At 37.1% G+C, this 26,093-nt stretch overlaps 3 protein-coding genes across 16 annotated transcripts in view; 2 read left to right on the top strand and 1 right to left on the bottom strand.

Annotated features, from left to right (window-relative positions):
* Positions 1–12,108, top strand: part of TIAM2 (T cell lymphoma invasion and metastasis 2) — a 188,006-nt gene extending 175,898 nt beyond the window's left edge. For all 10 annotated transcript variants that reach the window (XM_027631056.1, XM_027631065.1, XM_027631097.1 and 7 more), the window contains 11 exons: positions 348–416; positions 792–917; positions 2,056–2,164; positions 2,747–2,926; positions 4,265–4,383; positions 5,475–5,583; positions 7,288–7,346; positions 8,189–8,294; positions 9,029–9,116; positions 9,747–9,901; positions 10,764–12,108. In XM_027631056.1, the coding sequence (XP_027486857.1) occupies positions 348–416; positions 792–917; positions 2,056–2,164; positions 2,747–2,926; positions 4,265–4,383; positions 5,475–5,583; positions 7,288–7,346; positions 8,189–8,294; positions 9,029–9,116; positions 9,747–9,901; positions 10,764–11,404 (1,761 nt within the window). In that variant the 3' untranslated portion in view covers positions 11,405–12,108. The remainder of the gene's footprint in view (positions 1–347; positions 417–791; positions 918–2,055; positions 2,165–2,746; positions 2,927–4,264; positions 4,384–5,474; positions 5,584–7,287; positions 7,347–8,188; positions 8,295–9,028; positions 9,117–9,746; positions 9,902–10,763) is intronic.
* Positions 11,941–26,093, bottom strand: part of TFB1M (transcription factor B1, mitochondrial) — a 27,027-nt gene continuing 12,874 nt past the window's right edge. For 4 of the 5 annotated variants that reach the window (XM_027631113.1, XM_027631144.1, XM_027631117.1 and 1 more), the window contains 3 exons: positions 25,569–25,688; positions 15,117–15,244; positions 11,941–12,867 (listed from right to left, as the gene is read on the bottom strand). In XM_027631113.1, the coding sequence (XP_027486914.1) occupies positions 12,609–12,867; positions 15,117–15,244; positions 25,569–25,688 (507 nt within the window). In that variant the 3' untranslated portion in view covers positions 11,941–12,608. The remainder of the gene's footprint in view (positions 12,868–15,116; positions 15,245–25,568; positions 25,689–26,093) is intronic. The other variant, XM_027631136.1, reaches the window with a different exon arrangement.
* Positions 18,524–24,227, top strand: CLDN20 (claudin 20). The gene is made up of 2 exons (XM_027631155.1): positions 18,524–19,273; positions 21,253–24,227. Exon 2 carries the CDS (start codon positions 21,321–21,323, stop codon positions 21,978–21,980), a length of 660 nt encoding a protein of 219 aa, XP_027486956.1. The 5' UTR covers positions 18,524–19,273; positions 21,253–21,320; the 3' UTR covers positions 21,981–24,227.

The following is a 26,093-nucleotide window of genomic DNA, read 5'->3' as shown; positions in this document are numbered from 1 at the left end:
TAGCTATTAATATGGTTTGTCTAACACACATGATTAAAACATTTGCTGCTTTTCATACAGAGGGACTCAATAGAAAACCATCATCTGTAACATTTTTTCCTCATGTTAGGGTAAAATATAATTTGTTATAATCAAGCTGTAAACCTTTAAGGATGAAACAAAAACATACTGAATCAGTTTGTGTCTAATTTAGCAATAACTTCAGTGCTAACAACATGCAAGTGATTTTGTTACTGGAAACTAATTTTATCTCTATTTCGTTCCCAAAACTTACCCCTATCTCAAGGTCACAAAAAGAGCAATTTCAAAATGTTACATAAAAAGTGAACAAATACTCTTTCTTGCAGGACTTGAGCTGCCTCTTTGAGCTGTACTTGGAACCCCTTCAAAATGAAACCTTTCTCACTCAGGATGAGGTGAGGGATAACTGAAATACATGCTTTTCATTCTTTTATGGGTTAAGACCTTGGCACTTGGGTTTTTCATTACTGAGAGTATGATAGAAAAAGCAGACAACAAAGATAACAATAGGAATTATACCAGTCAGTGCCTTTTTGTCTCGTGTGTGCATCACTTCTTTTTCCTATAGGGTAATTGTTCTTCTGAATTAACTGCTAAGAAATCTTCACTTTTTGTGTGGATTTTTTTATAAAACCCCTTTGAAAAGTATTAACAAAGACACTAGTGGCCTTTGCAACCTCTTTGTGTGTTACATCTCCTTAGTCCACTGTTTTCATAAAGCTACTCTTATGGAGTGCTGTACTTCATATGAAGCCTGATGCTTTTCACAGATGGAGTCCTTGTTCGGCAGTCTGCCAGAAATGCTGGATTTCCAGAAGGTGTTTTTGGAGACCCTTGAAGACGGAATATCTTCTTCCTCAGATTTTAATACTTTGGAAACACCATCTCAGTTCCGGGTAAATACTTCATCATTTCATACTTTGTAGTGTGCCTGAAAATGTTTGTGAAAATCTGGCTTTAAGAAGTTTCTGGCTCTAAGAAGTTTCATATGGTTGCTTTTATGTTTGAAGCTTTACTTTGGCTTACAGACTTCTATTCAGCAATGAAAGATATGTGCTATTTTTCATGGTTTTATCTTCCCTTAGCAGAAGATGCAACATGGGAAAACGCAGAATAGACTTTGAGTACACTATAAACTAGCAGTGCTTGTGATGCAGAACTCCTTTTGTAGAAAGGTTATTGTTGCTGTGCTGAATTCTGCCCTGCCCGTGCTTCTCCCTACTGTTCTCAACTTACCTGCTACAGACTGGGAGCTTTTCTTATGTGAGGTCCAAGAAGAGGGCCTACGAAGTGTAAATGGCTGTAGCACCACCCAGTACCTTCCCTAATGGGAAATGGAGTCAATGGCTCAGGACTGAGAGAGACTGCTGGCAGGTGTCCCAAACACTTGCTGCATTTTGTGGAGCAAACATTGATTAAAAAGAGGGGAGAGGGCTGCTCTCCTCCTCCCTCACGACTCCTCTTTTTTATATATGCTTTAGGAGGCATTTTCTAAAAACGTCTCTCTTGTGATTCAATCCCTACCACATCTTCCCAACCTCCTCTTCATCCAAGAACATCAGAGGTGCCCTGTAATTACCACCTGCCTGAAAAAAGGAAAACAGTTGGAAAGCAATCCTGTATTTGTTTTACACTGTCCCTTCTGGCTTTGGCACTTTTATGCCTTGCTTCCTATTGCTCATGTATTTTTCCCAGCACAGCATAGTTACATGTCTGTTGATTTTTGTTCCCGTGCTACCTGAAATATACAGTAAAACAGAATATCTGCAGTGGTGTTACCTGCTCAGGAAGAAAGGAGAAAATTGCAGGCTATGCCTAAGTAGGCTGACCTCTATACTCAGCAAAATACAAAACCATCACTGAATTACTACCAGTAGTATACTCATGTTATATGTGTGTATGTATATATATATAAAATACAAGATATGTGTAGAAAAATAGCAGATAATCACAACATTGAGTCTGGATGTCATGTTCCTCAGTATTTATTTAGGATTCTAGCAATGAATTAACATCTGATTGTGTTGATTTCAGAAATTGCTGTTTTCCCTTGGAGGCTCCTTTCTGTATTATGCTGACCACTTTAAACTGTACAGTGGCTTCTGTGCAAACCACATCAAAGTTCAGAAAGTTCTTGAGAGAGGTAATTTATTGTCTTCATTATTGTAGTTTATTTGCATGAATTCAAACTGCAGTGAACTACTGTAAAAAATCTTGCAACTTGGTAAATCAAAGAATGAACATTGGTACAAAGCAAGGACTGGCCATGTATCCTTTCAATAGGAAGAGCAAAGATCAGAGGTTCTGCTGTAGTATGTATAGACCTGGAGAATGAGATTCCTTTTGTAACCTCTAGGCCATAGCCTGGATAGCCACAGAAACATCTTCCACGAGTTTGTGCTGTCTGCAGACCCAGACTCCAAAAAGCAGCAACAAATGGTAGAGTAAGTTTGGGATTACTTCCTCTACCATTCATTGCAGTTCAGTGGAAAAATTACATTGAGGAGTAATCCTACCTTGATAAAATTGCTCTCTCAGCCCTTAAGAATGTTATTTTATGCAGGAAATTATTATGAAATGAATAGTGTATACTAGTCTGTAAACCATCTATTGAAAAGGGTGAGAGTTTTGGTGCTGGGTTCAAGTTGCAATTCCATGCTTTCCAATTATTGCAGCTTCTATGACTTCCATGTTCAACTGACAAACTCTTTTTTTTCACATCTAGCCAAAACAGATAGTGCCTTTAAGACCTTTCTGGATGCTCGAAATCCCACAAAGCAACATTCTTCTACACTGGAGTCATATCTCATAAAGCCTGTTCAGAGAGTGCTGAAATATCCTCTGCTTTTAAAAGAGCTGGTGTCTCTGACAGATAACGAGAGTGAGGAACACTATCATTTGACAGGTAACTTCTTCCTTTCTTCTACAGGAATGAATATGAATTAAGTTTTATTTCCTCCCCTTTCTGAAGATACAAGTAGGCATTCTGATAGATAGCACAGAACTGTCAAAATCTAGAGAGAAGTCCCTCCCTCTCCTTAAAAATAATTAGTTTTTTTGTGGTTTTAGCTACTTGATGTGTCCAAGTCCCTTTGAGAAGTAGATATGCCCAAGATTTGCCTTGGCAAGTAGGACTGGGGTCTTTATCCTCATGTACAGGAGCATTTCAGGTCACAGTGTTGCTTTTTTTTCCCCACTTGAGAAACACTGACCAAGGCTCCATCTTGTGGTTATTATTTAGTTCTTGAAATGTGTCAAAGTTTAAGAGTACCACAGAAAGAAATTTTTGTTGTTTGAGGTTTTTCTGTGACTCTTGCTTCCATAGAGGAGATCAAAGCTTTACAGTCTTTCTATGTAGAAAGACTTATCTGTCTAACACACATTAGAGTGCTTGCTTTTCTATGCTCTGATGCTTGGGAGTTCACCCTGACAAATTCCAGTTCAGGTCTGTCAGCACCTGGTGGATGAAAATCAAGACATTTATTTTATGGATCGATTGTCATTTTCACAAAATAGATGCAGGCAAAAATCCATTGTCAGCAAAAAGTCATGAGGCTGTTACTGGCTTCAAAGGAGTTGCTGATATTGTTCCCTTGCCCAAACAAGCTGGAGGTGATTTACTTTCAGGTCAGGATGGATGCCAAACTGCTAAAAGGCTGCAGCTGATGAAATGAAGCACCCTTTTCCAATTCCATTCTGAATTAACACAAAAATCTAATGTAATCTAGTGACACTCTTGCTTGCAAAAAACCCCCAAAACTTAAACAAAATCTGACCACTAGCATTTAATTTCATGTATACAGTCCATGAGGAACTTTGTCCATTCTGTAGTGACAAAAGCAATTTCTTTCTCCTAGAGCTCATCAGGTAACTTATTCTAGAATGAGTGTAGATTACTTCAGCAATCCTGGTGGCCCTATATCTATAAGATGCAAAATTTAACTGTGGTTACTATCTTATTGCTATACATATTCAACATTTGGAGGCTTGTCAGTGGAATGCTTATTGCAACCTTTTTTAGGCACTTAAGACACCAGATGATCATTTTTTACTTGCTCTGATCCAGAAGTATTCCCTCTATTACTATGAGAAAGCACTGATGTAAAGCTAAAATTCAGTTCACCAGAGTTTGGGAAGACAGCATTATTTTACCTGTCTCAAGGGGAACTCAATTAAAGAAACGTCATGTTTAGAAAATACAATTGAATTACATAGCTGTCTATAAAATTTTTAAACCTTATAGAAGCACTAAAGGCAATGGAAAAAGTAGCAAGTCACATCAATGAGATGCAGAAAATATATGAAGATTATGGCACTGTATTTGACCAACTGGTTTCAGATCAAAGTGGAACAGAAAAAGAGGTAAGAGAAGAAACATGTTCTATTGACTCTTGAAGCATTATCCAGCTTGCTGTTGGGGTTTCATCTCTTCTTGAGGTAATTTTGGAAACTTACTTTTGCTGGGCTTCCTCCATTCTCCTTTAGTATTTCGACTTCTGTTTTGTATCTGCCTGTCAAGTTTCTTTTTGTCAGTAGGTTATGGTAAAACAGCTGCCAGAGCCGCCTTCTGGACTGACATGAATTGCAAGCAGGACTAGACATAGTTCTCAGTAGGAAAAATCCTTCTTTTTTCAAAATGTTGCAAAGATTATCCATGCCCTAAGGCATTTTGATTTCATGCTGTACAGTTCTTAAGTTCTTAAGATATTTTTTCACCCGTATAAATGAAAATGACAATTCAAGGGGTTTCACATTAAGATCTGTTATTCTCATTCTCTACACTTCCAGTGCTGAGGCATCCATGGGTATTTGTCAGAGCAAAACCCATTAGTTATACAGAACTGTGTGCACTCATCTCCCAGAACTGGGGCAGCAAGGTCTCCATTTAGTCATTTACATCAAACAATCACTAAGCAAATCAAATCTGTAAAGTTGGATATCAGATATGAGAGATGTCAGCTCAGTTGTTTTATTTCCGTTTGGCTACCTGGTTTCTCATCACTTATGGGAAACAAAACTTGACAGCCTGTGAGATTCTTCAGAGTTACGCTGTGTCCCCAGAAGAAAGGAGCCTCAGAGTACAAGACCTCCATTAATTCTGCCATTGGCAGTGTCATTAATATTAATTACTCTATACTTACAGCTACTAAATCAGCCAGTTCACAACTGGCTATATGTAAGTGACAGGTTATTAGGTCAATTTAATATTCTTCTAAGTTATTAATAGTACGAACTTCTATCCAGCTTCCATAACTTAGGGGCTATTAGTTAGTAAAGTTGTTACTTCTTTTAGAAAGGGCGATTACTCACACTTTTCCTGCTGTAATTGTAGATCTCTTTCTGTACATACAGTAAATACAGAAAACAGATCCTTAAAGTTACTGATATGTACTCCTGAACATTTTATATTTATACCGTTTATTTATATTATCTACTGTTATAATTTAATACAGGTGACAGAGCTTTCAATGGGAGAACTTCTGATGCACTCTACAGTTTCTTGGCTGAATCCTTTCCCATCACTGGGCAAAGCAAGAAAAGACCTTGAACTTACAGTGTTTGGTAAGTGCCTTCCTTAATGACTCTGCTCTTTCAAATCTAAAGATTATCACATTAAACCTTCTCACAGGATAAAAGCCCCAAACCCCACTCCCTGTAGCCATATGATATCTGGGGTGGACTTATATTTTAAAAATACACAGTTGTATTTCCTAACATGAGAAAAGTTTCTATTTGTTGGCTTGCTGGTACTGTTTGCTCTGTGAGCCACCTGCAGCTGCTGTCTTGCCTATATTTAAACTACAGAAATCAGAGATTTTCAAGAGGCTATATTATCTTTAGAACAATCTGTTAAATGAGGCTTTCAAAGGAAGCTGGTAGGAAAACCATGATTTATTCTGCTCTTGTGAATTCAGGCTAACTTCTGTTTTACAGCTACTGCATTGAAATCCCCATCCAGATTTTTTAACCTGAAAGCAAATGTGGAAATGAGAGCATACAAACAAGAGTTTTATTTAATAGAATAGATATACAATTAATCATTTACTCATTACCTAAGTAATTAAATCTTTCAGTGAAATATCTTAGGCACTCGTCCCTTTCTTTAAAAAACATTATTCTAATATTTCACTGAATAAATACCTACAAAAGAACTCCAAGCTGATGACAGACATCTTTCTCTTTCTCAGACAAGTTTATCTGTCTCCCTTTCTCTGGGAAGCATGACAAGTTAAGGCAGAGGATGCTTTGAACAGAACAAACAGAAACTACCTACCAGGCTCCTTGGATGAGCTTCTTGGAGATCCACATATGCTGGACAATTCCCAGCATGACATGTACGAATGAAAGGACTCTGGCCTGATGCTTAACTTGGACTGCTTGTCTGCCACTTGGGAAACTAAATTTTATTCTCACTTCAAACACCCTGCAGGCAGCCTAGAAAATGTATCCAGTATGTATAACTGAAGAAAGCTGCCAAGCTTTGGGGTCAGTGCCGTGCTTTGCTATGGCTGCATCCCAGCTTCACGTAGAGACAAGACTCAAATTCATACTATTGCCCCTCTCTCCTCTGGAAGGAAACGTGCATGAGCAGGGATAGAGCTGATTCTGCCCTAGAGTCCAGCCTGGGATCCAGCACTGCCCTGAACGGCCATCCCTCAGTTCTCCTGCAACTTCAATGTCCCCATGTTTCTGTTCCTCCTTACAAACATGTCCATCTCCCTGAAGGCTGAAAGATAGATAAAATTAGTGAGACACTCCGCTTGGATGTTGTGGAAGCCAGAAAACTCCTGCAGAAGGAAAGTAGGAATTGAGATGTCTGAGTTTCCAATTAATCCAATGTTGAACTGCAGGAAGACCAGACTTAGTGTCCTTTTTCACAGCGCTCTCTTGGTATAGGCCCCTCACTACACTTGAAAGTGTCCACTGATTACAGAAGACAACTTTCTGTGTAATCTAAATCTACTGTATTTGTTTATGTGAAGATTTACAGGAGATAGTTTGCTGGTAGTTTCAGAATAAATGTACAGAATTGATTCATCCTAAATGTTTGGAACAAAATGTGAGGAAAAAATACTGCCATTGCATGAAAGTGTAGGATGAAAAACCAATTGTCATCTTAACACAGGGCAAGTCCTTTTCAATGTTTGCTTATCTCATCCCTCACATTCCCATGACTACAATAATCAGCTTCTCCAAGATAGTTATAGGTGTAATAATTCAATGAAAATACTAACAGTCTTCCTTTTTTTTTTTTAATCTTTTTAGTTTTTAAGAGAGCTGTTATACTGGTGTATAAGGAGAACTACAAACTTAAAAAGAAAATGGTAAGTCTGGTATCAATGTAGGTGGTGGGTGTTTATGATACTACTGCGATGTGAGATACTGGTGTTGAAGGTGAAGACGCTCAGGTGAAACATCACCTTCCCTCACTACTAGGCTGGAATTCTGGCTATCCCAGCTACAAGAAGTGCTCAGTATCTATGTAGCAATAAATATTTTTTTTTTTAATTTAGTAAGCAGCAGCATCTTCTCTATGTGAGCCCCATGTTAGTTTTGTCAGGTGGAATATGAAACACTGCCATGTAGAAATCATTAATTCTTAGAGATGGCATTTATGATGGTCTACCTTAACACAGTGTGTAGACGAAAGATCTTGGTTTTATAGACCCTCGATCATCCTGGAAGGAAAGGAAAAGGGACATTATAAACATAACCTTCTCTGTCCTCACTTACAAACCTGGACTGCTGAAGCCAGGTAGCAAGTTGTACATCCCAAGTACCAACAGTGATGTACTGCGCCATGCTTATTGTAACAGATGGAGGGGCTCTAAAAGCAGGAGCAGCAGCTACATGATTAATGTAGTCTGTTGATCAACAGTCTGCACGTTCTTTCATGGGAAACTTGTTCCCTAGTAGTATTTATATGCAAAATATTATTTTTATCCATTAAAATCAAATGGGTTTAAAAGTTGAAGCAATTATAAATTTCAAAGGTTGTGTCTATCACCATTTCAACTACACTTACAAGCACATATTTAGGGGACTGAAGGAAAGTGTAATGAATTTAGTTTCTCTTCAGAGGCAGGCCTTTTAAGAGTAACACAAAACACCACTACTTTTTTTCTCCTACTTCTTAGAAATATCCTTGTTGTTTTTCTTTTTGCAGCCTACTAATGTTCGTGCTGCACATAATTATGGGGACTTGGATCCATTTAAATTTCGTTGGCTGATTCCTTTATCTGCTCTTCAAGTTCGACTGGGGAACACAGCAGGTAACTCTCCTGCTCTAAATACTTAAGTATTAAATGCTTTTCTGGGATTCTTTAATACTGCTTCTTCCATATGTCTTTCTGGAGCCTCTGGGAACAGGCAGGTGTAGAGAAAATACTATGCACTGTTGTCTCTGCAGTCAGGGGGTACAGGCTTGAAACATTTACAGACTTTCTTAGTTTGCTATGTTGATTTCTTCCATGAGTTCAGGAAGATGCGAAGGAATGACAAAATAGAAATCCCCAATAATGGGAAGGTGATTTACCATAGTTGACATCCTGGTGACACCCTGATGCTGTGTGTGCGCTGATCCTCATGTTTTTCCAAACAGGGGAAAGTTTACTGTAATTTGTGGTAGTAGAGGCCCATGTTCTTATTTTCAAGTTGATCTTTATGCTCCTATCCATTCCTGCACATTCTATAAAGTGTCACAAGTTCTTTAAACAAATAAATGCTTTGCACACCTGGGTGAAGGCATTCTAAGGCTGGAAGGCATGGAGAAGCAGGAAGAATGGGGGAAAGCAAGTCTTCAAGAGGGAAGTTATCAAAGGCAGTGCTAGGCTGCCCCAACAGGAGCACTCAGGGGACTTTTTGTTGCATTCCATCTTGGGTGAGATATTCTGGGGATACACACATGGCTATGTTTACACTGCCTTTAGGAGTGAAGAGCTTGGTCTTTCTACTGCCAAAGGCTTTGTGAAGTATATACACAAGTAATATTTCCTTCCATGCACAGGAACAGAGAACAGCTGTATCTGGGAACTGATTCACACCAAGTCAGAACTAGAAGGCAGGCCAGAAACAATTTTTCAGTTGTGCAGCAGGTAAGCTTTACGTGGAGATTGTATTTCACAAATCACATTAACGGAATTAAAAAAAGGTTTTTCCCCATGTCACCTTTTCATCAGCAGTTTTGATGCAGCACTCACTCTTTGAAGCCAGACACTACATCAGTGTTTAACTGCATAAAGTATAACAAATTCAAAAGGGAGTGAATTGGTGCAGTGATCCAACATCAGAAATCTGTGCACATATATGAGCATAAGTTCCAGTATGGTATGGGCAAAGTAATTGATTTGATCAGACTCTCGGTTAGCAGAAATTACTTTCTTATAAAGAACTACTTAAGGTGGTGATTCCTTGGTACAGAATTTACCTGTCAACTTGTTTTCTAAGAGGAAGTAACCAAGATCTCAAAACACAAGGTATGTGAAATGCCTAACAACACGTCAAGATATCCCTGCACGTGTCAGGAGAGTTGGAATTAGATGATCTTTGAGGTCCTTTTCAACCCAAAACATTCTATGATTTTGTGATAGCTGCAAGCCCACTAATATAAGCTATTAAAAAACCCACTGCACTAAAGTACATCAGCAGAAAGGAAGGACTAGATTTTATCCCAGTGTCTTATTTCAGAGGGGAAAATTAAGTTCTCTGTTTTTTTAAACTTGCAGTGATTCTGAGAACAAAAGTAACATTGTGAAGGTGATCCGTTCTATTTTGCGGGAGAATTTCAGACGTCACATAAAATGTGAACTACCGCTGGAGAAAACTTGTAAAGATCGCCTTGTCCCACTCAAAAATCGTGTACCTGCAACAGCCAAATTGGGTAAGAAACACCTTCTCAAAGTGAAAAATAGTCTGGACTTCAGTGCTGGCAGAAGGTTTGCAATTATTACCATGACTGTAGAGTGCCGTGTGTCAGACCTGCAAATCCCATGGCTTTATTTAGGCTGGGGAGGAGGTAGTTTCTCCACCACTCAGTGCGTGACAAGGGCTAGATTGAGATAAGCAAGTTTGCTATCCCCCCTCCCCACACTGTGATCTGTCATTAGCTCTCTTCAGGGAAGACTTAATAAGGCCCAAATTAATTTTGCTGGGAAGGAACAGGCTCCCTTTGGCATGGTATTAGCGTTCTTTCCTCTGTTCTTTCCCTTTAGTAACTCTGCCCTCATACCATTTATAGCTAAAACAACCTGAAAAAGGCAGAGGTCTTGCTTCTTTCAGTGCACTAAATCTGCATCCCACCAGATATTCTAATTAAGTATAGGCTTTAGTTAAATGAGCACCTACTAGTACTTCAAGTTGTCTTTCTGATCAGTCCTCTGTAAAATCCCCTTAATGCCGCAGGATCTGGAAAAGTTCAACTTCTGCCTACATTCAGACCCCCCAGTGCTTGAGGTGCCTGAATCAGTATTTCCTTCCTGCAGAAGTGTGTAATTTATGACTACAATTTGTGGAGGATTTTTTACGTATTACACAGGAAGGCAAGCACATAGCTCTGGGGTAGTTGTAATGAAAACTGCAGCATGGGATCACACTGTCTGTATCAGAGTGCTGGCACATCTGACTTGGAATGATTATCAAATGAGACTACGTACACTGTAATCATAAGTGGGCTACTGAGGTAGAAGGTGTAACCAGCTGATGTTTTGGTGAAAAAAATAAATCTGCATTTTTCCTCTGCACAGCTTCCACAAGGTCCTTGAAGGTATTGAAGAATTCATCCAGTAGTGAGTGGAATGGTGACCCGGGGAAAGGTACCTTCCAGGACTCTGATGAGTGCAGCCTGAGCAGCAGTACTCAGAGCAGCAGCTGCCACACTTCTGAGAACATACAAGAGCCCAAAAACTCATCTCCCAATAAACATGTAGAGAGCTGTGCATCCGACTTTTCTAATGTTCTTGTCAAAGAATCTGATATTCTCAGTGATGATGAGGAGGAGGAGGATTATCAGAGCCTGAAGAAGGGCAGTCCTACAAAAGACATTGAAATACAGTTTCAGCGGCTGAAGATTTCAGAGGAACCCAGTACTGACCCTGAACGGGATCAGGCTGCTGAAAATGAGGGAGATGGCTTTGAGATAGGACAGCATCCAAAGCTTGTGCGTGGCCATTTCTGCCCAGTGAAGAGAAAAGTAAATAGCACAAAGCGTAATAGAGGAACGTTAATGGCAATGCAAGAACGTCACCAGTCCCTTGACAGTCACTCTGATGCTGCAAACCTGGATCTGAACTCTATTTTAGAGAGAGAATTTAGTGTTCAGAGTTTAACATCTGTAGTTAATGAAGATTGTTTTTATGAAGCTGTGGAGAGGCATGGAAAATCCTAGCTTTCTAAGCAGATTATTTAAAACATTCATTTGAAGTCCACATAAAATTCAACAAACATTTTGTTTTAAAACTAGTAAATTCATGGAAGCTGCAGGAAAACTACTATCTGATTTTGTGCACTAATACATTTTTCCACAAAAACAGCTGTAAAGGATTCTTAAGTTATTTTAATTTATTGTAGATCAAAAATAGATTAAGTTGGCCAAGGTCTGTAAATTAGTTCATCCCTTTCAAGCAGTTATTAAGATGATGTAGTGTTCTTGGGGATGGCCTCATTAGTATTTTAAGTAACGTGGAAGAGGTGCTAGTGAGTGGCAGAGGGCTTTACAATGGAAAGTAGCATTGCAAAATTAATTTTTCAATACCTTGGGCATTTTATTTCTTTGGTTTTCATGTTTGCTTTATTTAAAGCAGAATTAAGTTATTTTAATGTGTTTTAGTGCACAACAGTGCAGAAGTTTCATTTTGTATGTTTCAATGCTGTTTATACTTTATATATATGTGTAAATACAAAAACAAAGCTTGGCCTGTAATCTTTTATTTGACTGTATTTTTTATTTTCTCTACCAATCTGTACAGTAAAAGACAAATAAGTATTGTACTTAGCCATGTTTTCTTCTTTTTATCGTGCTGCTTTTCTCTAGTTGGAGCTTTAAATACCAAATTCTTTGCTTCTGCATAAATGAGAAGAGTATTAGCAGACCTTGAGGCAATTGGCGCACTTTATCCTCCCATAAGCCAGTCACTTGAGCGTATTTATAAAAGCCTTGGCTTCTATTTTTTAGATTACTCTGTACAGTAGGATGTTCCAGGATACAAAAGCACAAAAACCCAAACACCATCTTACATGCTGAAGTATGAAAAGTATTTTTTCTTACATTTCAGTAATGCACTTTCATTCATGAAAAACTCAATTATTTCAGAAGTATCACAACTTAATTACCTGTCTCACAACATACCTTGTTTCCTGGTATGTGTTCTAGTAATTCCCCTGAAGTAAAAATAACCTGGACTCTCTTTTCCCTTTTGTCTGCAGCTGAATGGAATAGAGAGAGCTACCCTCTCTCTTTACCACTTTCTCAAAAGCAGTTCTTCCATACCCACACAGCTGTAGGAATACAGAAGCCTCCTTTTACTGAATCAACACCTCTAGATCAAGGAGTTAAAACTAATAAAAAAATCAGTCTGCTGCAATTACAACTGTTACAACTGATCTTCCTCTTCAGTCTGTTCAGGCTGACTAGTACTTTTAAGTAAATTCCTTGTCTTCTTTTGCTTTAGTTCTTCTCTATAGTCGAACACAAAAAGGCTTGAGTCTTCATCACACATTTTCCTGTATGTATTGCACAGATTTCTAAACTGGGACATGGAGAGCTGAAAAGGACGCAAAGTTGGATCAACATTTGCTGTCATCATCAGCTGTTCTGTTCTTTTCAAACGTCCACTTTCAGGAAACAAGGTCCTAGAAGGTGCGGGGAGAAAAAAAACCAAATTCAAACAGTTCAGACAGACAATTAATTTTCCCTTAAGAGTAACACGGAATTTACTTAATATAGGTTTACTATTAGCTATGTCGTTATTTTAGCTCTGGCACTCTTAATATAACTCATTATCTAAGCAAATGGAAACATATGAAGGTCCTTTTTCTGCAAATGCAAATTATGACACCATAGAAAAGCACATACATAAATATATTAAACCCATGCATGTGTGGTCCTGTTTGCTAACATTAAAAAGAGCTTTGAGTATGGATACAAGCACAGAAGCTTCTTAGAATTAGTCTCATATTTAGAAAGCAACAACAGATTAAACTGTGCAAAACAAATCAGATCCAAACCGTATGACTTTCTTTCAGACCATTTCATTCCAATGGGAAAGATATTTGTTATCACTTGTCATTAATATCATAATTCTAATGCCAGGAAAAAAAGGCAAAGAAGTATGAGAAGACTATTTAATTAACCATACAATTTTTAATATTTAGAACCTGGAGAATATGGCAGAAGTCCTAAATTTTGGGTTCAGCTCTGTCATTCTTTATAGAAAGGCATGGTTTATGTGTGTGTCTCAATTTTCAAGCTGTACCTATGATACATATATAATATCTAAAAATGTTGTGTATCTAATACAGTAACACTCTCATATGCCAGATGTGTTTTGCAGGTTGGCTAGACAAACTAATCAAAAAGCTCTGTATAACCCATTAGTTCAGCATCCAAGTCAGCAAGGTTAAAAATGGATCGATCCTTATTTCAATACCCCTCAAGTAATTCTTTGATTGGGTAGTTAAAAGACATACCTGGAGCCAGAATTTGCAGACAAATGTGAACTGATTCTATACCTTGTTTTTATACACTATATGTGATAGATAACCTTAAAATGAACTTAGCTTTATTGTACACTAAAATTTGCTTTTTTTTTCAGGTCAGCTAAAGAGTAAGAGGATTGTGTTTCTTAGCTGCATACTAGGGCTAAAGTATGATAAGCTGCTAGGGAATACGTGACGTCCAAAAGTTCAGATTCCCCCTCCTTGCCTCAAAAGAATGTAAAGCAGTTATTAGCAATTTGAGATTACACAATAGTTGGGTTGCTTTTTTCTTCAGCTTTGGTAAAAATATTGTATGTAACATAGATAGGCTGATTGCACACGCCTTCTGCTTACACTGTCACTGAAACATTCTTTCACACACAAAAAAAAAGAACAAAAAAAGAAAGCCACCACCACCCTGTAAATCAAATACAAATCAATCTAGACTTTGGATACTTCTTTTTCTAAACATCTCCAAATGCATACTCAAACCTTAACACAGGCAAATCAGTACTCATTTTAGATCCAATGTCTGCATCCCAGACATCAGTGGCATTCACGGCCTCGAGAAAAAAAATCAAACCAAAACTAGAGGCAAAATTCTTTGTTCACCTTCAAAATAGTGACATATAAGGCTTGTAGTTCAGTAAGGTGGCATCCACTCTAATTCTAGACTGAATCACACCAAAACTATGCCCAACAAACCCAGCTAGCCCAAGCTGCAGGAGCATCCTTCTAGTCCTAACAGCATCTGTCACAAATTCTACAGTGCAGAGTGCTGGGTTTTGCCCATACCAAGTCAGACACGTGGCTATGTTGGAGTTTTAACAGGACCTCTGGTGAAGAGACTGCAGGTTTCTCACATTAGAGAACCTAGTAAATTTCCTCAGTAAGACATGGGGATTTTAAAAGAGCCAGTAAGAGTTCAATAAAAGGGCAAGCACAGAAACAAGCATTTGACCTTTTGACATTATCCCCAAATAAGTAAAATTTGCTACAGATGATGTTCTCTTCAAACTTCCATCAAAACCTCCTCACACTGCCATCTTTGATTCTGAATTTTGATACTTTTGGTTTTTAACTTAATCATGCAGTAATTTTTGTGGTTGGGCTGGGTTGTTTTCATTTCTGAGACAGACAAAATATTGAAAAGATGACCAATTTATTCTAGTGATTTTAACAACAACTGCACTAACAAAAATGCCAAGTAATTATTATATAATTACATCAGAAAGATATTAATCTCCAAATTTGTCTCCAGAAATTCTGAAATGGAAAGATCTAATGAACTATAATGACAAATGTAAAACGGGAGGAATAAAATCAAATGCACAGTTAACTGATTTAGTAGCCGATGCATTTACAAAGACATTATCTGAGAATTTTTCATTAAAAATCCTTACTCAAGTCCACGGAAACAGTATTTTCTTCTAAACTGGAAAGCACTTCGAACCACTTTTTCTACTAGCTCAAACGGCTGCTGTATCTTTGGTTGCACCAATGGAGTGAAATGCACCACAGCCACATCCACCTATATGGAAAAGAAAGATAAAGTTGAGTACACATATTCCTTTGGTACACATTACTTCTCAGTTAACTGGTCAGACATCAGAAAACAGGCACAAGATAGGAAGACATTATTGAGACAGGTAACACAGCTGTGCAGTGACCAGTGTCGTAGTATTGAATATAAAGATATAAAGATTTAGCTTTCAAGGCCTTATGTAATTTTAGTCTTAGTTATCTACATATTTCCAATTAGTTCAAATGCCATTAGTACTTGGTTCTTTTTTCCCCAAGGCACTTCCTCCATCTAAAGCAACTTCCATATAATCTGGAAAGTAATTAGCACTTCTGTCTTCAGATCCTTCCACAAGACAATCCTGACATAATACACAAATTAGACAATATTTGATATACAGGCTGAAGGGCAGCTGGAGAAAATTGGTATTATAATTAGAAATCAAACTCATTCCCTGTATGTTTTCTGTTGCTCTAGGGTTTTTCTAAAATGTAAGCCAAGGAATTACTTTTCAACATACTATTAAAATGCTAGCCTATTTAAAGGAATGGTAGGTAGAAATAAGTTTGCACTCATCTTAAGTGACCACACAACTCTGTATTTAAACTGTGTATCACACTTAATCCAAAGTTAGGTTTGAATGATTCCACACAGGTAAGCTTGTATATATTCTTTTATAGTTCTAAAATCAGCTTGGCTGACAGAACAGTCACTTTCCCTGTGTCTGAAAAGAGACTGAGGTTATATGTGCACATTTTATGGGTTTTATGTGTATATATCTATATGAGATGCAACTACAGAGACACTGTATTATATAGAAATGCCCTGAATTCAGACTTCTGTATTAAAAAACAGAAGCTGGGCTAAAAATCCAGTTCTGCACAGTAATGAATAAAGAAGTTTGTCTTCCAAACTAAATATTAACAACAATAAAAAGGAAAACATTCTGTGGAAGAGCACACTGAAAATTTGTACAATTTGTACAAATACTGGTATTGAATGACTAAAAATTTTTAAGTACGGGATTTTAAAAGATATTCAGTCTCTTATTAAAAGAGTCTGCTAATATGATGGACAATCGTTCATTTTTTTAAAAGGTCTGACAACCAATCTTGGCATTCATAGAACAGATTCATAGAATCTGAACAGATGATGTTCAATTGGCACTGAACTGAAGATGTGCTAGTTCTGATTGAAATAAGAGACACACACAGGCTAAAGAACAGCTGCTGCTCCAAGCACACACTCAGTGTACCAATTGATATAGCCCAGATCACGAGGGTACTTGAAAGGTTTTACCTACTGCTTCAACCATAACTGCTCATAGCAACCTCTGATGTGGACATATTCTTCTGACACAAAGGTATTATCCATCCAATTTGTTCTTTCAGTGGGAACAGCTCAGCTGTCAAGTACATCTACCCAGTACAACTGCTTCAACGCACAAAGTACTATATTTCAACAGAATCATAAAATCCAAACAACATTAGGTTTTTTGTGTAGACAGAACTTACAAAGCTGAAGAAAAACACTGGCTAGAGAAAGGAAAGAAAATACCAATTAATGGTGCTGATGAAAAAAAAAAGAAACAGAGCAAGTTTCCAGCATTAGCACTACTGATCTCAAGTTTATGTTACTGAATGTTTTTTCTCTACTTGTCCACCTTTCCTGAGAGCTAGAGTTAAGAATAAGGCAGAAAAAACACTTAAAATTACTAAAATGTGAAGCACAAGAACTTATTTAAAAATCAGGTGACAAAGAAAACTTGACATATGGAATCTGCAGTGAAATGCACATACATGTATTTTCCAAAGTAGATTTTTAATTTTCAAGTATTCATAGCTTCTGCCTTTGCCACAGGTTGCTGTTACCTATGAGGAAGACCATAGGAATACAGAAAAAACTTGTGTTCACACTAAGTGTAGGAAAAGTTAATCTTTTTGAACAGAGAAAATACATACTTCACATGTACTAAGGGCTTATTTACACATGCATTTGTGTATTGTCAAGAAATAAATCTAGGTATTTCCCGCACAAAATTAGGGGTAAGAAAGAAAACAACCAGAGACCCTGTGGCATCTCCTAGTCACCTCAGTTTTGCAGAACTGCTCATGAGAAATGAGGGCTCTTTGGGAGTTAGAACTGTGTCTTTAATAAAAATTTCTGAAGGAGAAAAGAACACAATCTAGATGCAGTGTACCACTTCAGAGCCAAACAGTTCAATTTGCAATCTCAAGGACAGTGGGTAATAATTTCTGATTCTGAAACAAAACACAGCACTTCTCAGTTCCATTATAGACGCTGTTTTCTTTGGACCCCAGGAAAGCTGCCTGGTTACTATAGCAACAGATACAGGGGAAAACTTTTCACTTGTAATTGGTCACTCCTTTAAAATTATACATGCTATTTTTCCTTAACCTTTTTAATATGCATAAAAGAAAGAGCAGAATTATGAAAGCAAATAAAGTACACAAGAGTACTTAAAATACACAAGTCAATTTGATGACAATTTTATGAATAACACTTTTCACCCCACCAAGTATGTTAAAAATATTTACAAAATAGCACTCAAATCTTACAAATTAATGAATATGAAAATCATTCAACTGATCTATCCTGAACTGTCAATAGTACAGCAATTATTCATCCCTTACTGTTTTAGTGTATCTGTACAATAAAGGTTTATGTTCTGGTAGGGTGGGAGGAACACATGACAGAGTACAATTTAATCCAGGCAAGTCTGCTGCCTTGCTAATGAAACCAACACTTTAAATCAGAATAAACTCAAGTGAGACAGTTTTTACTAATTGTTGACAATAAAGGTCTCATAATGGGCAGTACATGTATCTTGGGACAGGGCTATATTAAAATCAAACCCACATAACCTTTCCTCAGGCTGCAGTTTACTGATAGGGAACTGAAACCTAAGCAGAATATATTACAAATTCATTAAAACAGACTGCTTGAGATCCTACTGAGATAGTTCTAAGCCAGCACTTTCACAAACCAAGTGTTCTACAGCAGCTTTTTATCTATCTACTACAGACAAATATTAGGTCTAACACCAGACATGTGCATCTCAGAGCAAACTTGTTCCTGTACGAGAGTTTACTTTTGGTTCACTTCCAGCACAAAGTAACTACGCCACTCACTAATAGCAATAATTTCTGATAAGAACAGCTTTGTAATAACTCCATTCACACTGGGCTCACAAAGAGAATCACAGGAAACCAGAAGTCAGGTAAAGAACCTATGGGTGTATCATTGCTGCAACGAGCAAGACTTTTCTCCTAACTTCTTGATTTTGCACACCAACTTGTCAAGCCCACTTCTCCAATGTGCTGCAGTTACCGTATAACCTTTATTAGTAGCTTTATTCCCTCATTCTTTTATACAGCCTCATACAAAGGTAACAAGTTATAAGATGACCTACAGAAGGCTAAAGCTATCAGGAACAGATAAATAAAGCCTGTAGTTGAAGAAAAATGCCCTGCTGTTCCAATTAAAAATTAAAATAAATTGCACAGTTTTTTTCTAGGAAATTTAAACTTTTAATAAGATTATCTGTGATGAAAAAAAACAAACTGACAAACAACAAAACTCTTTGGCTCTCAGTGCAACCTAAATGATTTCCTCCCCCACTCTATAAGTCTACAGTTTCTGGATTCTCAAGATTTTACTTTGTTTAATCACTGTTCACACTTTTCATCACAGAACCTGAACATCATTATGTATTTAGGACTAAGGGCCTCTGTCTGTTTTATTCCATAATCTCTTTGCTTTCCCTTACTGAATGTTTTTCAAACAAAACTCATTAAACAAAGTACTCCTTTATTCTCGGGTAGATGGAACTAAGAGAGAGAACAAACAGCAGTAATGCACTTGCTGTAGAGAACAGAAAAAAAAAAAACATTCCAAGAAATTTTGTTAATACATGCCAATGCAGTTTTATATGAGAAGGGATAGTTCCATTCAAGAGAAACTGCATTTTCCACGACATCTACAGTGAAGAAAACATCTCAGACCTCACATCCAGCAGTAAGTCCTACACAAACAGGAATGAAACATGACTGTATTTTTAATTACAACTGTAGTGTTTATACTTGAATTTATCATGCCTTTAACTTGGTTCATACAATTAAATGTAATGTATGGCTACCATTTGCAGTGTTTTGCATTTATGCTTGCATGTTTGTATATACTGAAATTTTAAAAGGGAAGCAATGAAAAAGGCTGACTCAAGACCCTAATTAGCTGTTCCAGAATATGCTTTTGAATGAGTTTTGAGCTACCCAGACATGTCAGTTCCTTCTGTAAAAGGAAGTTAAGCCATCTCTTCCATGGGCCTGTACAGCAAATAATATGCATTTGCCACAGCACCTCTTCACATCTGAACAAAGTGGAGGGATTTGGAAATAGGCAGTTCTTTGAAGTAAGATTTTAAAAATGAGTAGCTGTTAATATTCTCACCTTAACTATAAGTATTTTTAATATATATATGCTGGACAGACTTAACATATCCTTGAACCATTACCTGAAATAAGTACAATATAAAAATTAAAGTATAAATATATAAATTATATATTGTATAGAGGATCTAGAGGATTATATTATACTATTATAGAGAATAATAATATTAAATATAATTATATTTATGGAGGATAAATATATTAATTAGTTAAGTAGTGGCACTAAAGAGTGATAGGACATGTTGATCAAAACCTTGTTGTCTTATGTATCACGAACTGAAATGAGTACAATGCTACAGATACTTTGCGTTCCACTTATTTCAGTTTTATTCCCTATTATTACGGTTTTTCAAAAAATTCTAATGCTTAAGACCAATTTTAATGTTATTGTTCATATTTAGATAGAATGTCTTAGCATAATCCAGACTGAGGTTTGCCCTTTTTTTATTTATGATAAAAGACAAAACCTGCCAATTTTACAGCCCCACGCAAAAGGCAGGGCAGGGCACCACTTCTAATCCTCCTCTCAGACGTTTCAAACCAGTGTTCTTCATCTGCTATCCCAACAGTCCAGCTGATGTAACCGCAGAAGTTCAATCTTCCCAGGTGCACAGTTATCATACTGCCTAAAATGTTCTCATCTGTCAAATGAAACTGGACTCTTTATGCAAGAATAGCAGGGAGTTTTTTTTAATGAATTTTTAAAACTGCCACTGCGAGGAAAATTTGCAAATTATTTCAGGTAGGAGACTGATTAAAAAAATTCACTTCCACAAATGAGTTGTTTCATACCAGTATTAAAAAAAAAATGTTTTAGAGACAGAAGCAGATCATATTCACTCTTATGACTTGCTAAATACTGCTGCTCTAAGTCAAGGAATGGGAATCAGTGACTGCAAATAAAATATTGGTTTAGAAAAGTCACGTGACTAAATTGTGAACATCCTGCAAAAACTAAATTTAATTTTATTCTCCTTCAAAACTAAGAAATTTTGTAACAGTTATTAAAAAGCTGAACAGGTAATATTTAAGTAACAGGAATAAAGGGTTACCTTTAACCACAGTTTACACAAGAGAGAGTATAACAGTATACATTACTATAAAATGGTCAACAGTCAGGAGCTGACAACAGCCATCAACACAAATAAGGTACTTGAAGAATATAATATATTTTCTACCAGTGTTTTTCTACCGCAATGACTTCTAATCTGCAAGTTCCTAATGTTCCCCTTACAATGCATATTTATCTAGTAAGCCTGCAATCTGTCTGCTATTACCAAAACCAACTGCAGTAAAATAAGTTTTGCTTGATGGTTTGCAATCATGTATGAAAGGGCAGCAGCTCCTTTTTACAAGCAATTCTAAAACACTGTCCATTTGCCATCATTTCTGTTCAAGTACCTTGTGTACAGCTGCTCAGCTGCTGCAGGGTCGCGTTCAGATTTTCATTCAGACAGCTCTGATTTTAAAGGCAAGCGTTTTTTGTTTGCTGATTTCTTTTCCTTTTCCCCCTCGTACTTCTCCTCCCCCCCCTTCCCTATTACACAGAGGGCTACAGCTTGGCACTCATTTTCTCGAGAGAAAAGACAGACAAAAGGTGACAGCAGATAATCATCATGGCATCAGCAAGTCTGCAGTTCTTTGCTTTTATTCTGGCTTTGTTTGGTGTTTTTGGAGATATCGCGGCCACCCTGCTACCAAACTGGAAGGTAAATGCAGATGTTGGCTCAAATATCATAACAGCTATAACACAGATGCAAGGACTTTGGATGGACTGCACATGGTACAGCACTGGGATGTTTAGCTGTACCCTGAAATACTCCATTCTCTCTCTCCCTGTGTACATCCAGGCTGCACGGACCACCATGGTACTGTCTTGTATCCTATCAGCATTTGGGATCTGCATCACTACAGTTGGAATGAAATGCACAAAGTTGGGAGGGGACAGTGACAGCAAAAGTCACGCTTGTTTTGCTGGAGGAATCTGCTTCATTCTTGCAGGAATCTCTGGATTAGTACCAACATCCTGGTACACAAGAGAAATTATTTCAAATTTTCTGGACCAGACCGTTCCAGAGAGCAGTAAACATGAACCAGGAGGAGCAGTTTATACAGGATTCATTTCAGCAGGCTTTCTGCTTATCGCAGGTGTGATCTTCTGCACTTCGTGTTTTAACAAGCAGCAAGGAGGATGGATTTACCCTCCAAAGCAGCACCATTTCCCATCCACAGAGCAGGAGAGCAATGAAGGTTACAACCTGAAGGACTATGTGTAAATAGTTACTTCTATCCATTCAAGGGTTTTTTTATGTGCTAATTGTAGTTTGATTATTTCAAAGAATGTATAACCAAGCACTTAACTTTTCCTATATCTGGGTTGCAGTTATGTTTATGTAAGGTATTTAATTCATAGGGGCATCCACAAAAAGGAAAGAAGTAGAAAATGATACTTGTCTGCTACAAAAGTACTTTATTTTGCTGATTTTTCAAACCATGCTGACTTTCCACGTAGCATTTACTGAAGAAAAAGGAACTATTTTCAAACATAACTGACTGTACAATTAAGGTACCGATGTCTTGTTATAGGAAAGATGATTAAAGACTAACTGCTTCATATTTAGCGAATCAGGCTTCCAATAATGTAACATTTTATAGTGTATTTTACATTTTTATCTCTATCTCCGTTATGACGCAAGGAAAAGAAGCTCAAACATTATTTGTCCAAGAAGTCCAATTCAATGGTTTTTAAAAAGCAGGCACATCTGCCTTTCATTTTCAACTGTAAATTGTCTCGGTAACTATATTTCATAACAAAAAACCAAACAAACACCACCACAAAAAACCCCAACAAACAAAAAAAACCACAACAAAAGCCCATGGCTCCAAACCTTAGCTGCACTGTATGCTGTATACTGATATATGCATATCAGACTGAAGAATCAGCAGTACCATTTAGGTCTTGCCAAACACAGCTCTCGCACCCCAAACTGCCACCTGCTGTGGGTTTCATTGATTATTGTTAAGAAATGTCTGCTGGACATTCACCAATTGCTACTAATCTATCACTGCACAATGAATGTTAGATAATGAGGAGCAATACAACAACAGAAATGTAACCATAACTCTGGAAACGCCTGCAAATTGTAACAAACAGCATATAAACCCCTGTAGGGTCTCTTTCAGGTCCACTCCCATGTATTCTCTTACTGTAAAATGTAGCATACAACAATCATAAAGAGACAGCTCCATTATTTATTTTCTTAACTCCCTTATTTTGAATAATTATCTTAAATCCCTTAACCTTTTCTTTCACCACACAGATTTTGTTTTGTATTGGTCACTGGCAAGGTATGTTGTATCTAAATACTTCCCTAAACAACAACCATATTGATGAAGGAAAAGGGGTACGATTCAGGCCTTTAAATTTAGGAATATGGTAACGCTGGATGAGTCTTTCGATAAAACCAACTGCTATTTATTCTGCATATTTATACACAACTTTCATTTCCCATATTACTAGCCTGAAATTTGCTAAAGCAGTATGGAAGGAGCCTAAACATTATATGTTCATTAAGTTGGAAGAAGTAAGATCTTCTGCTATAGCATTTTGGAAAGTAGACTGTTTTATGAGTTTAACATGTAAAGAATCTATTCACAGAGAGTCTTCATTCTTCTTACATAAAATGGCATTACATCTGCTTTTTTTACTACTGTTACAGCCATTTTGAGCTTCCTATGTATTAATCAAGGAGTTTGTTTTGTACTATTCCTAATATTACTATCACCAGTTATTTGGTATTGCAGAGTCTTAACTATGACAAAAAAGCCAAATTTTCTTTTCTTAGACACAGTGTCATAGAGCACCGTTCCATTCCATAAACCAAGTCTTTTATGTCTCAACATTCATAGTATTGTTGAAATAATATTTATACATTGTGAGAACTGAGGTAAACAACTCATTCTCACAAACATGCACCTCCACCTTTAATAAGGGGTTTGACTTGACACTTAGATGTGATCATTGTTATGTATGTTAATTAAAATTAACATCTGTAAAATTATAACCAAAAGGCATCAATTTACAGGAGGGCATAAGAGAAAGGTAATAATTGCATCCTATGAGCAAAATGAAGTATTCATCGGTTACATGCACTAGAAATTATTCTTCCTGAAACTTTATACAGAAGTACCTGAACTTTGTATAGCTATGAAACAAAAAATCAAGCACTGATTCCTTCATTCACAACATCCTGAAGAACCTTTCCAAGGAAACAGGTTCTATAAGAAGATGTATTGAGAAAATCAATCTGTAACAGGAGTTTGAAGGAAACAAAATATAGTGAAAACAGGTGCCAGTTCTGTCTGAAAAAATTGTACTTTTTGCATTTGCAGTATAAGCAATTCTTGTTTTAACTCAAAGAAATACGTTAAATAAAAATATGCTTGCATTTAGTGGTACTGCTTTTTTTATTCAACAGAGTACCAACTAACTGTAGGATGTGCTTAAACTAAGATATTTGTCACAACTTTGTAAGTTACTTCTCTCTTGGTCAACTATGGCCTTTTCAGTACAGGAAAATGGGAATATCAGTTATAGCTTCCCAATTCTGAGACACAGGCTGCACAAAACTTTTGGCTACACTAGCACTACTACTAATACTCAAATTGCATCTGCCATTGAGAAACCACCACCATAAAACTGGAATTTTGTGATAAATGAGAGAGAATAACCTTCCAAAGGTTCTTAAGAGACATGCCTGAAAATCTCTTGAGAGAGACTGCAATAAGACGAAATGGAGATGTAATGAAGAGCTGAACCAACCAGTTTAAGAGGGACTTTAAGAAGCTGCAAGTTCATTTCTGAAACAGAACAGCAGTTTGACAGGACATAAAAGAGGGTTGATTTCAATTAGATATAAGGAAGAAAATTTTTACAATGAGGGCGGTAAAACACTGAAACATATTGCCCAGAGAGATGGTGGCTGCCCCATCCCTGGAAACATTCAAGGTCAGACTGAACTGAGCTCTGAGAAACCTGATCTAGTTGAAGATGCTCCTACTCATTGCATGGGGATGGGACTAGATGACCTTCAAAGGTCCCTTCCAACCCAAATATTTCTATGATCTTATGCATTCCAAATGCATTCAGGGGAAACAGACCTCACTTAACGTCAGGCACAAATTTTTACAAAAATCAAACCAAAAAAACATTCTTGTCCAAAATAAGACTAATTTATTAATTTTTGATTCCTGTAATCATATGTCTATTAATAAAAACCAGTGACAGTAGATAAGAGGACAACAGATAGGAAGTAGAAAAGACGGTTACTTTTTTAAACAGGCAAAGGGATATAGGTGACAAAGTGCTATAGCAAACAGGAGGGAGTATAATATACTAAAGATGACTATGGTGAAACAAAGATTTATAAACATGGTAAAATTAGAGATCTTTGTCAAAGATGACAAATTAAAAGCAGTCTTTCAAAACACCCATCAAATTCTCTAGGCACAATTCCCAAACTGTTTATAAATGCAAAATGTAAAACAGCAGGCTTTCTAAAAATGCTACAATAGTAGCAGACTATCCCGCCATTAAATCCTAATTTCCCTCTCCACAAACACCCAAAGAAGTACGCTGATCTTGCAGACAGGTTTGAAGGTCAAAGCCAAATTCTGAGGAACCAAAAAGAAAAGCAACTTCTCAAGAGTAAGCACACTTCGTTTACAGGAATTTCACATCACTCCACTTCATAGCATGGAGATGCTGAAATGGAGTAGTCAACTGTGTTCCTTACTCAAAATGAGATACATTGCTTGACTGACAAATTAACAAAAAACCCCCATATAAATACAGCAAAACTTACCTCTGGTTTAGGAACAAAAGCTTCACCTGGAATTATGAAACAGTTTTCAACACTGCAGAGATGCTGAGCCATAATGGACAGTCTGCTACGTTGTTTACCTCCTGGATTAGCTGTAAGCCTCTACGGGAGAACCAAAACATGTGTATCAGTGATACTGAATTGACCAAGGGATCAGTTACATTAAAACCTAATTATCAGTATAATCAAATTAAAAAAACCAACACTAGTTAATAGTTAAGAACTCACATCAAATTGTATGCCTGGTTGATCTAGAGTTTTTTTCTCCGATATAGCAGCATTTCACTAAGATACCATGCTGATTCACAACATTAGAACTGCAATCAAATGCACATGAAAAGGAGCTCCTTGAACTTCTGCAGAACTAAATGTATGCCAAAAGAATTTTGTATGGACACAGGAGAAAACTAAAACTATTCTGACTGCAGGATTCAGAACAAACATTACACCATCTGACAGTACTCTTGCATCCTTTCCTTCCATTGTTTCTGTATCAAATATTACTAC

This window comes from Corapipo altera, unplaced genomic scaffold, assembly GCF_003945725.1.
Source record: "Corapipo altera isolate COAL_440 unplaced genomic scaffold, ASM394572v1 2b, whole genome shotgun sequence".
NCBI lineage: Eukaryota > Metazoa > Chordata > Aves > Passeriformes > Pipridae > Corapipo > Corapipo altera.
This window is presented reverse-complemented; position numbering and strand designations above follow the sequence as displayed.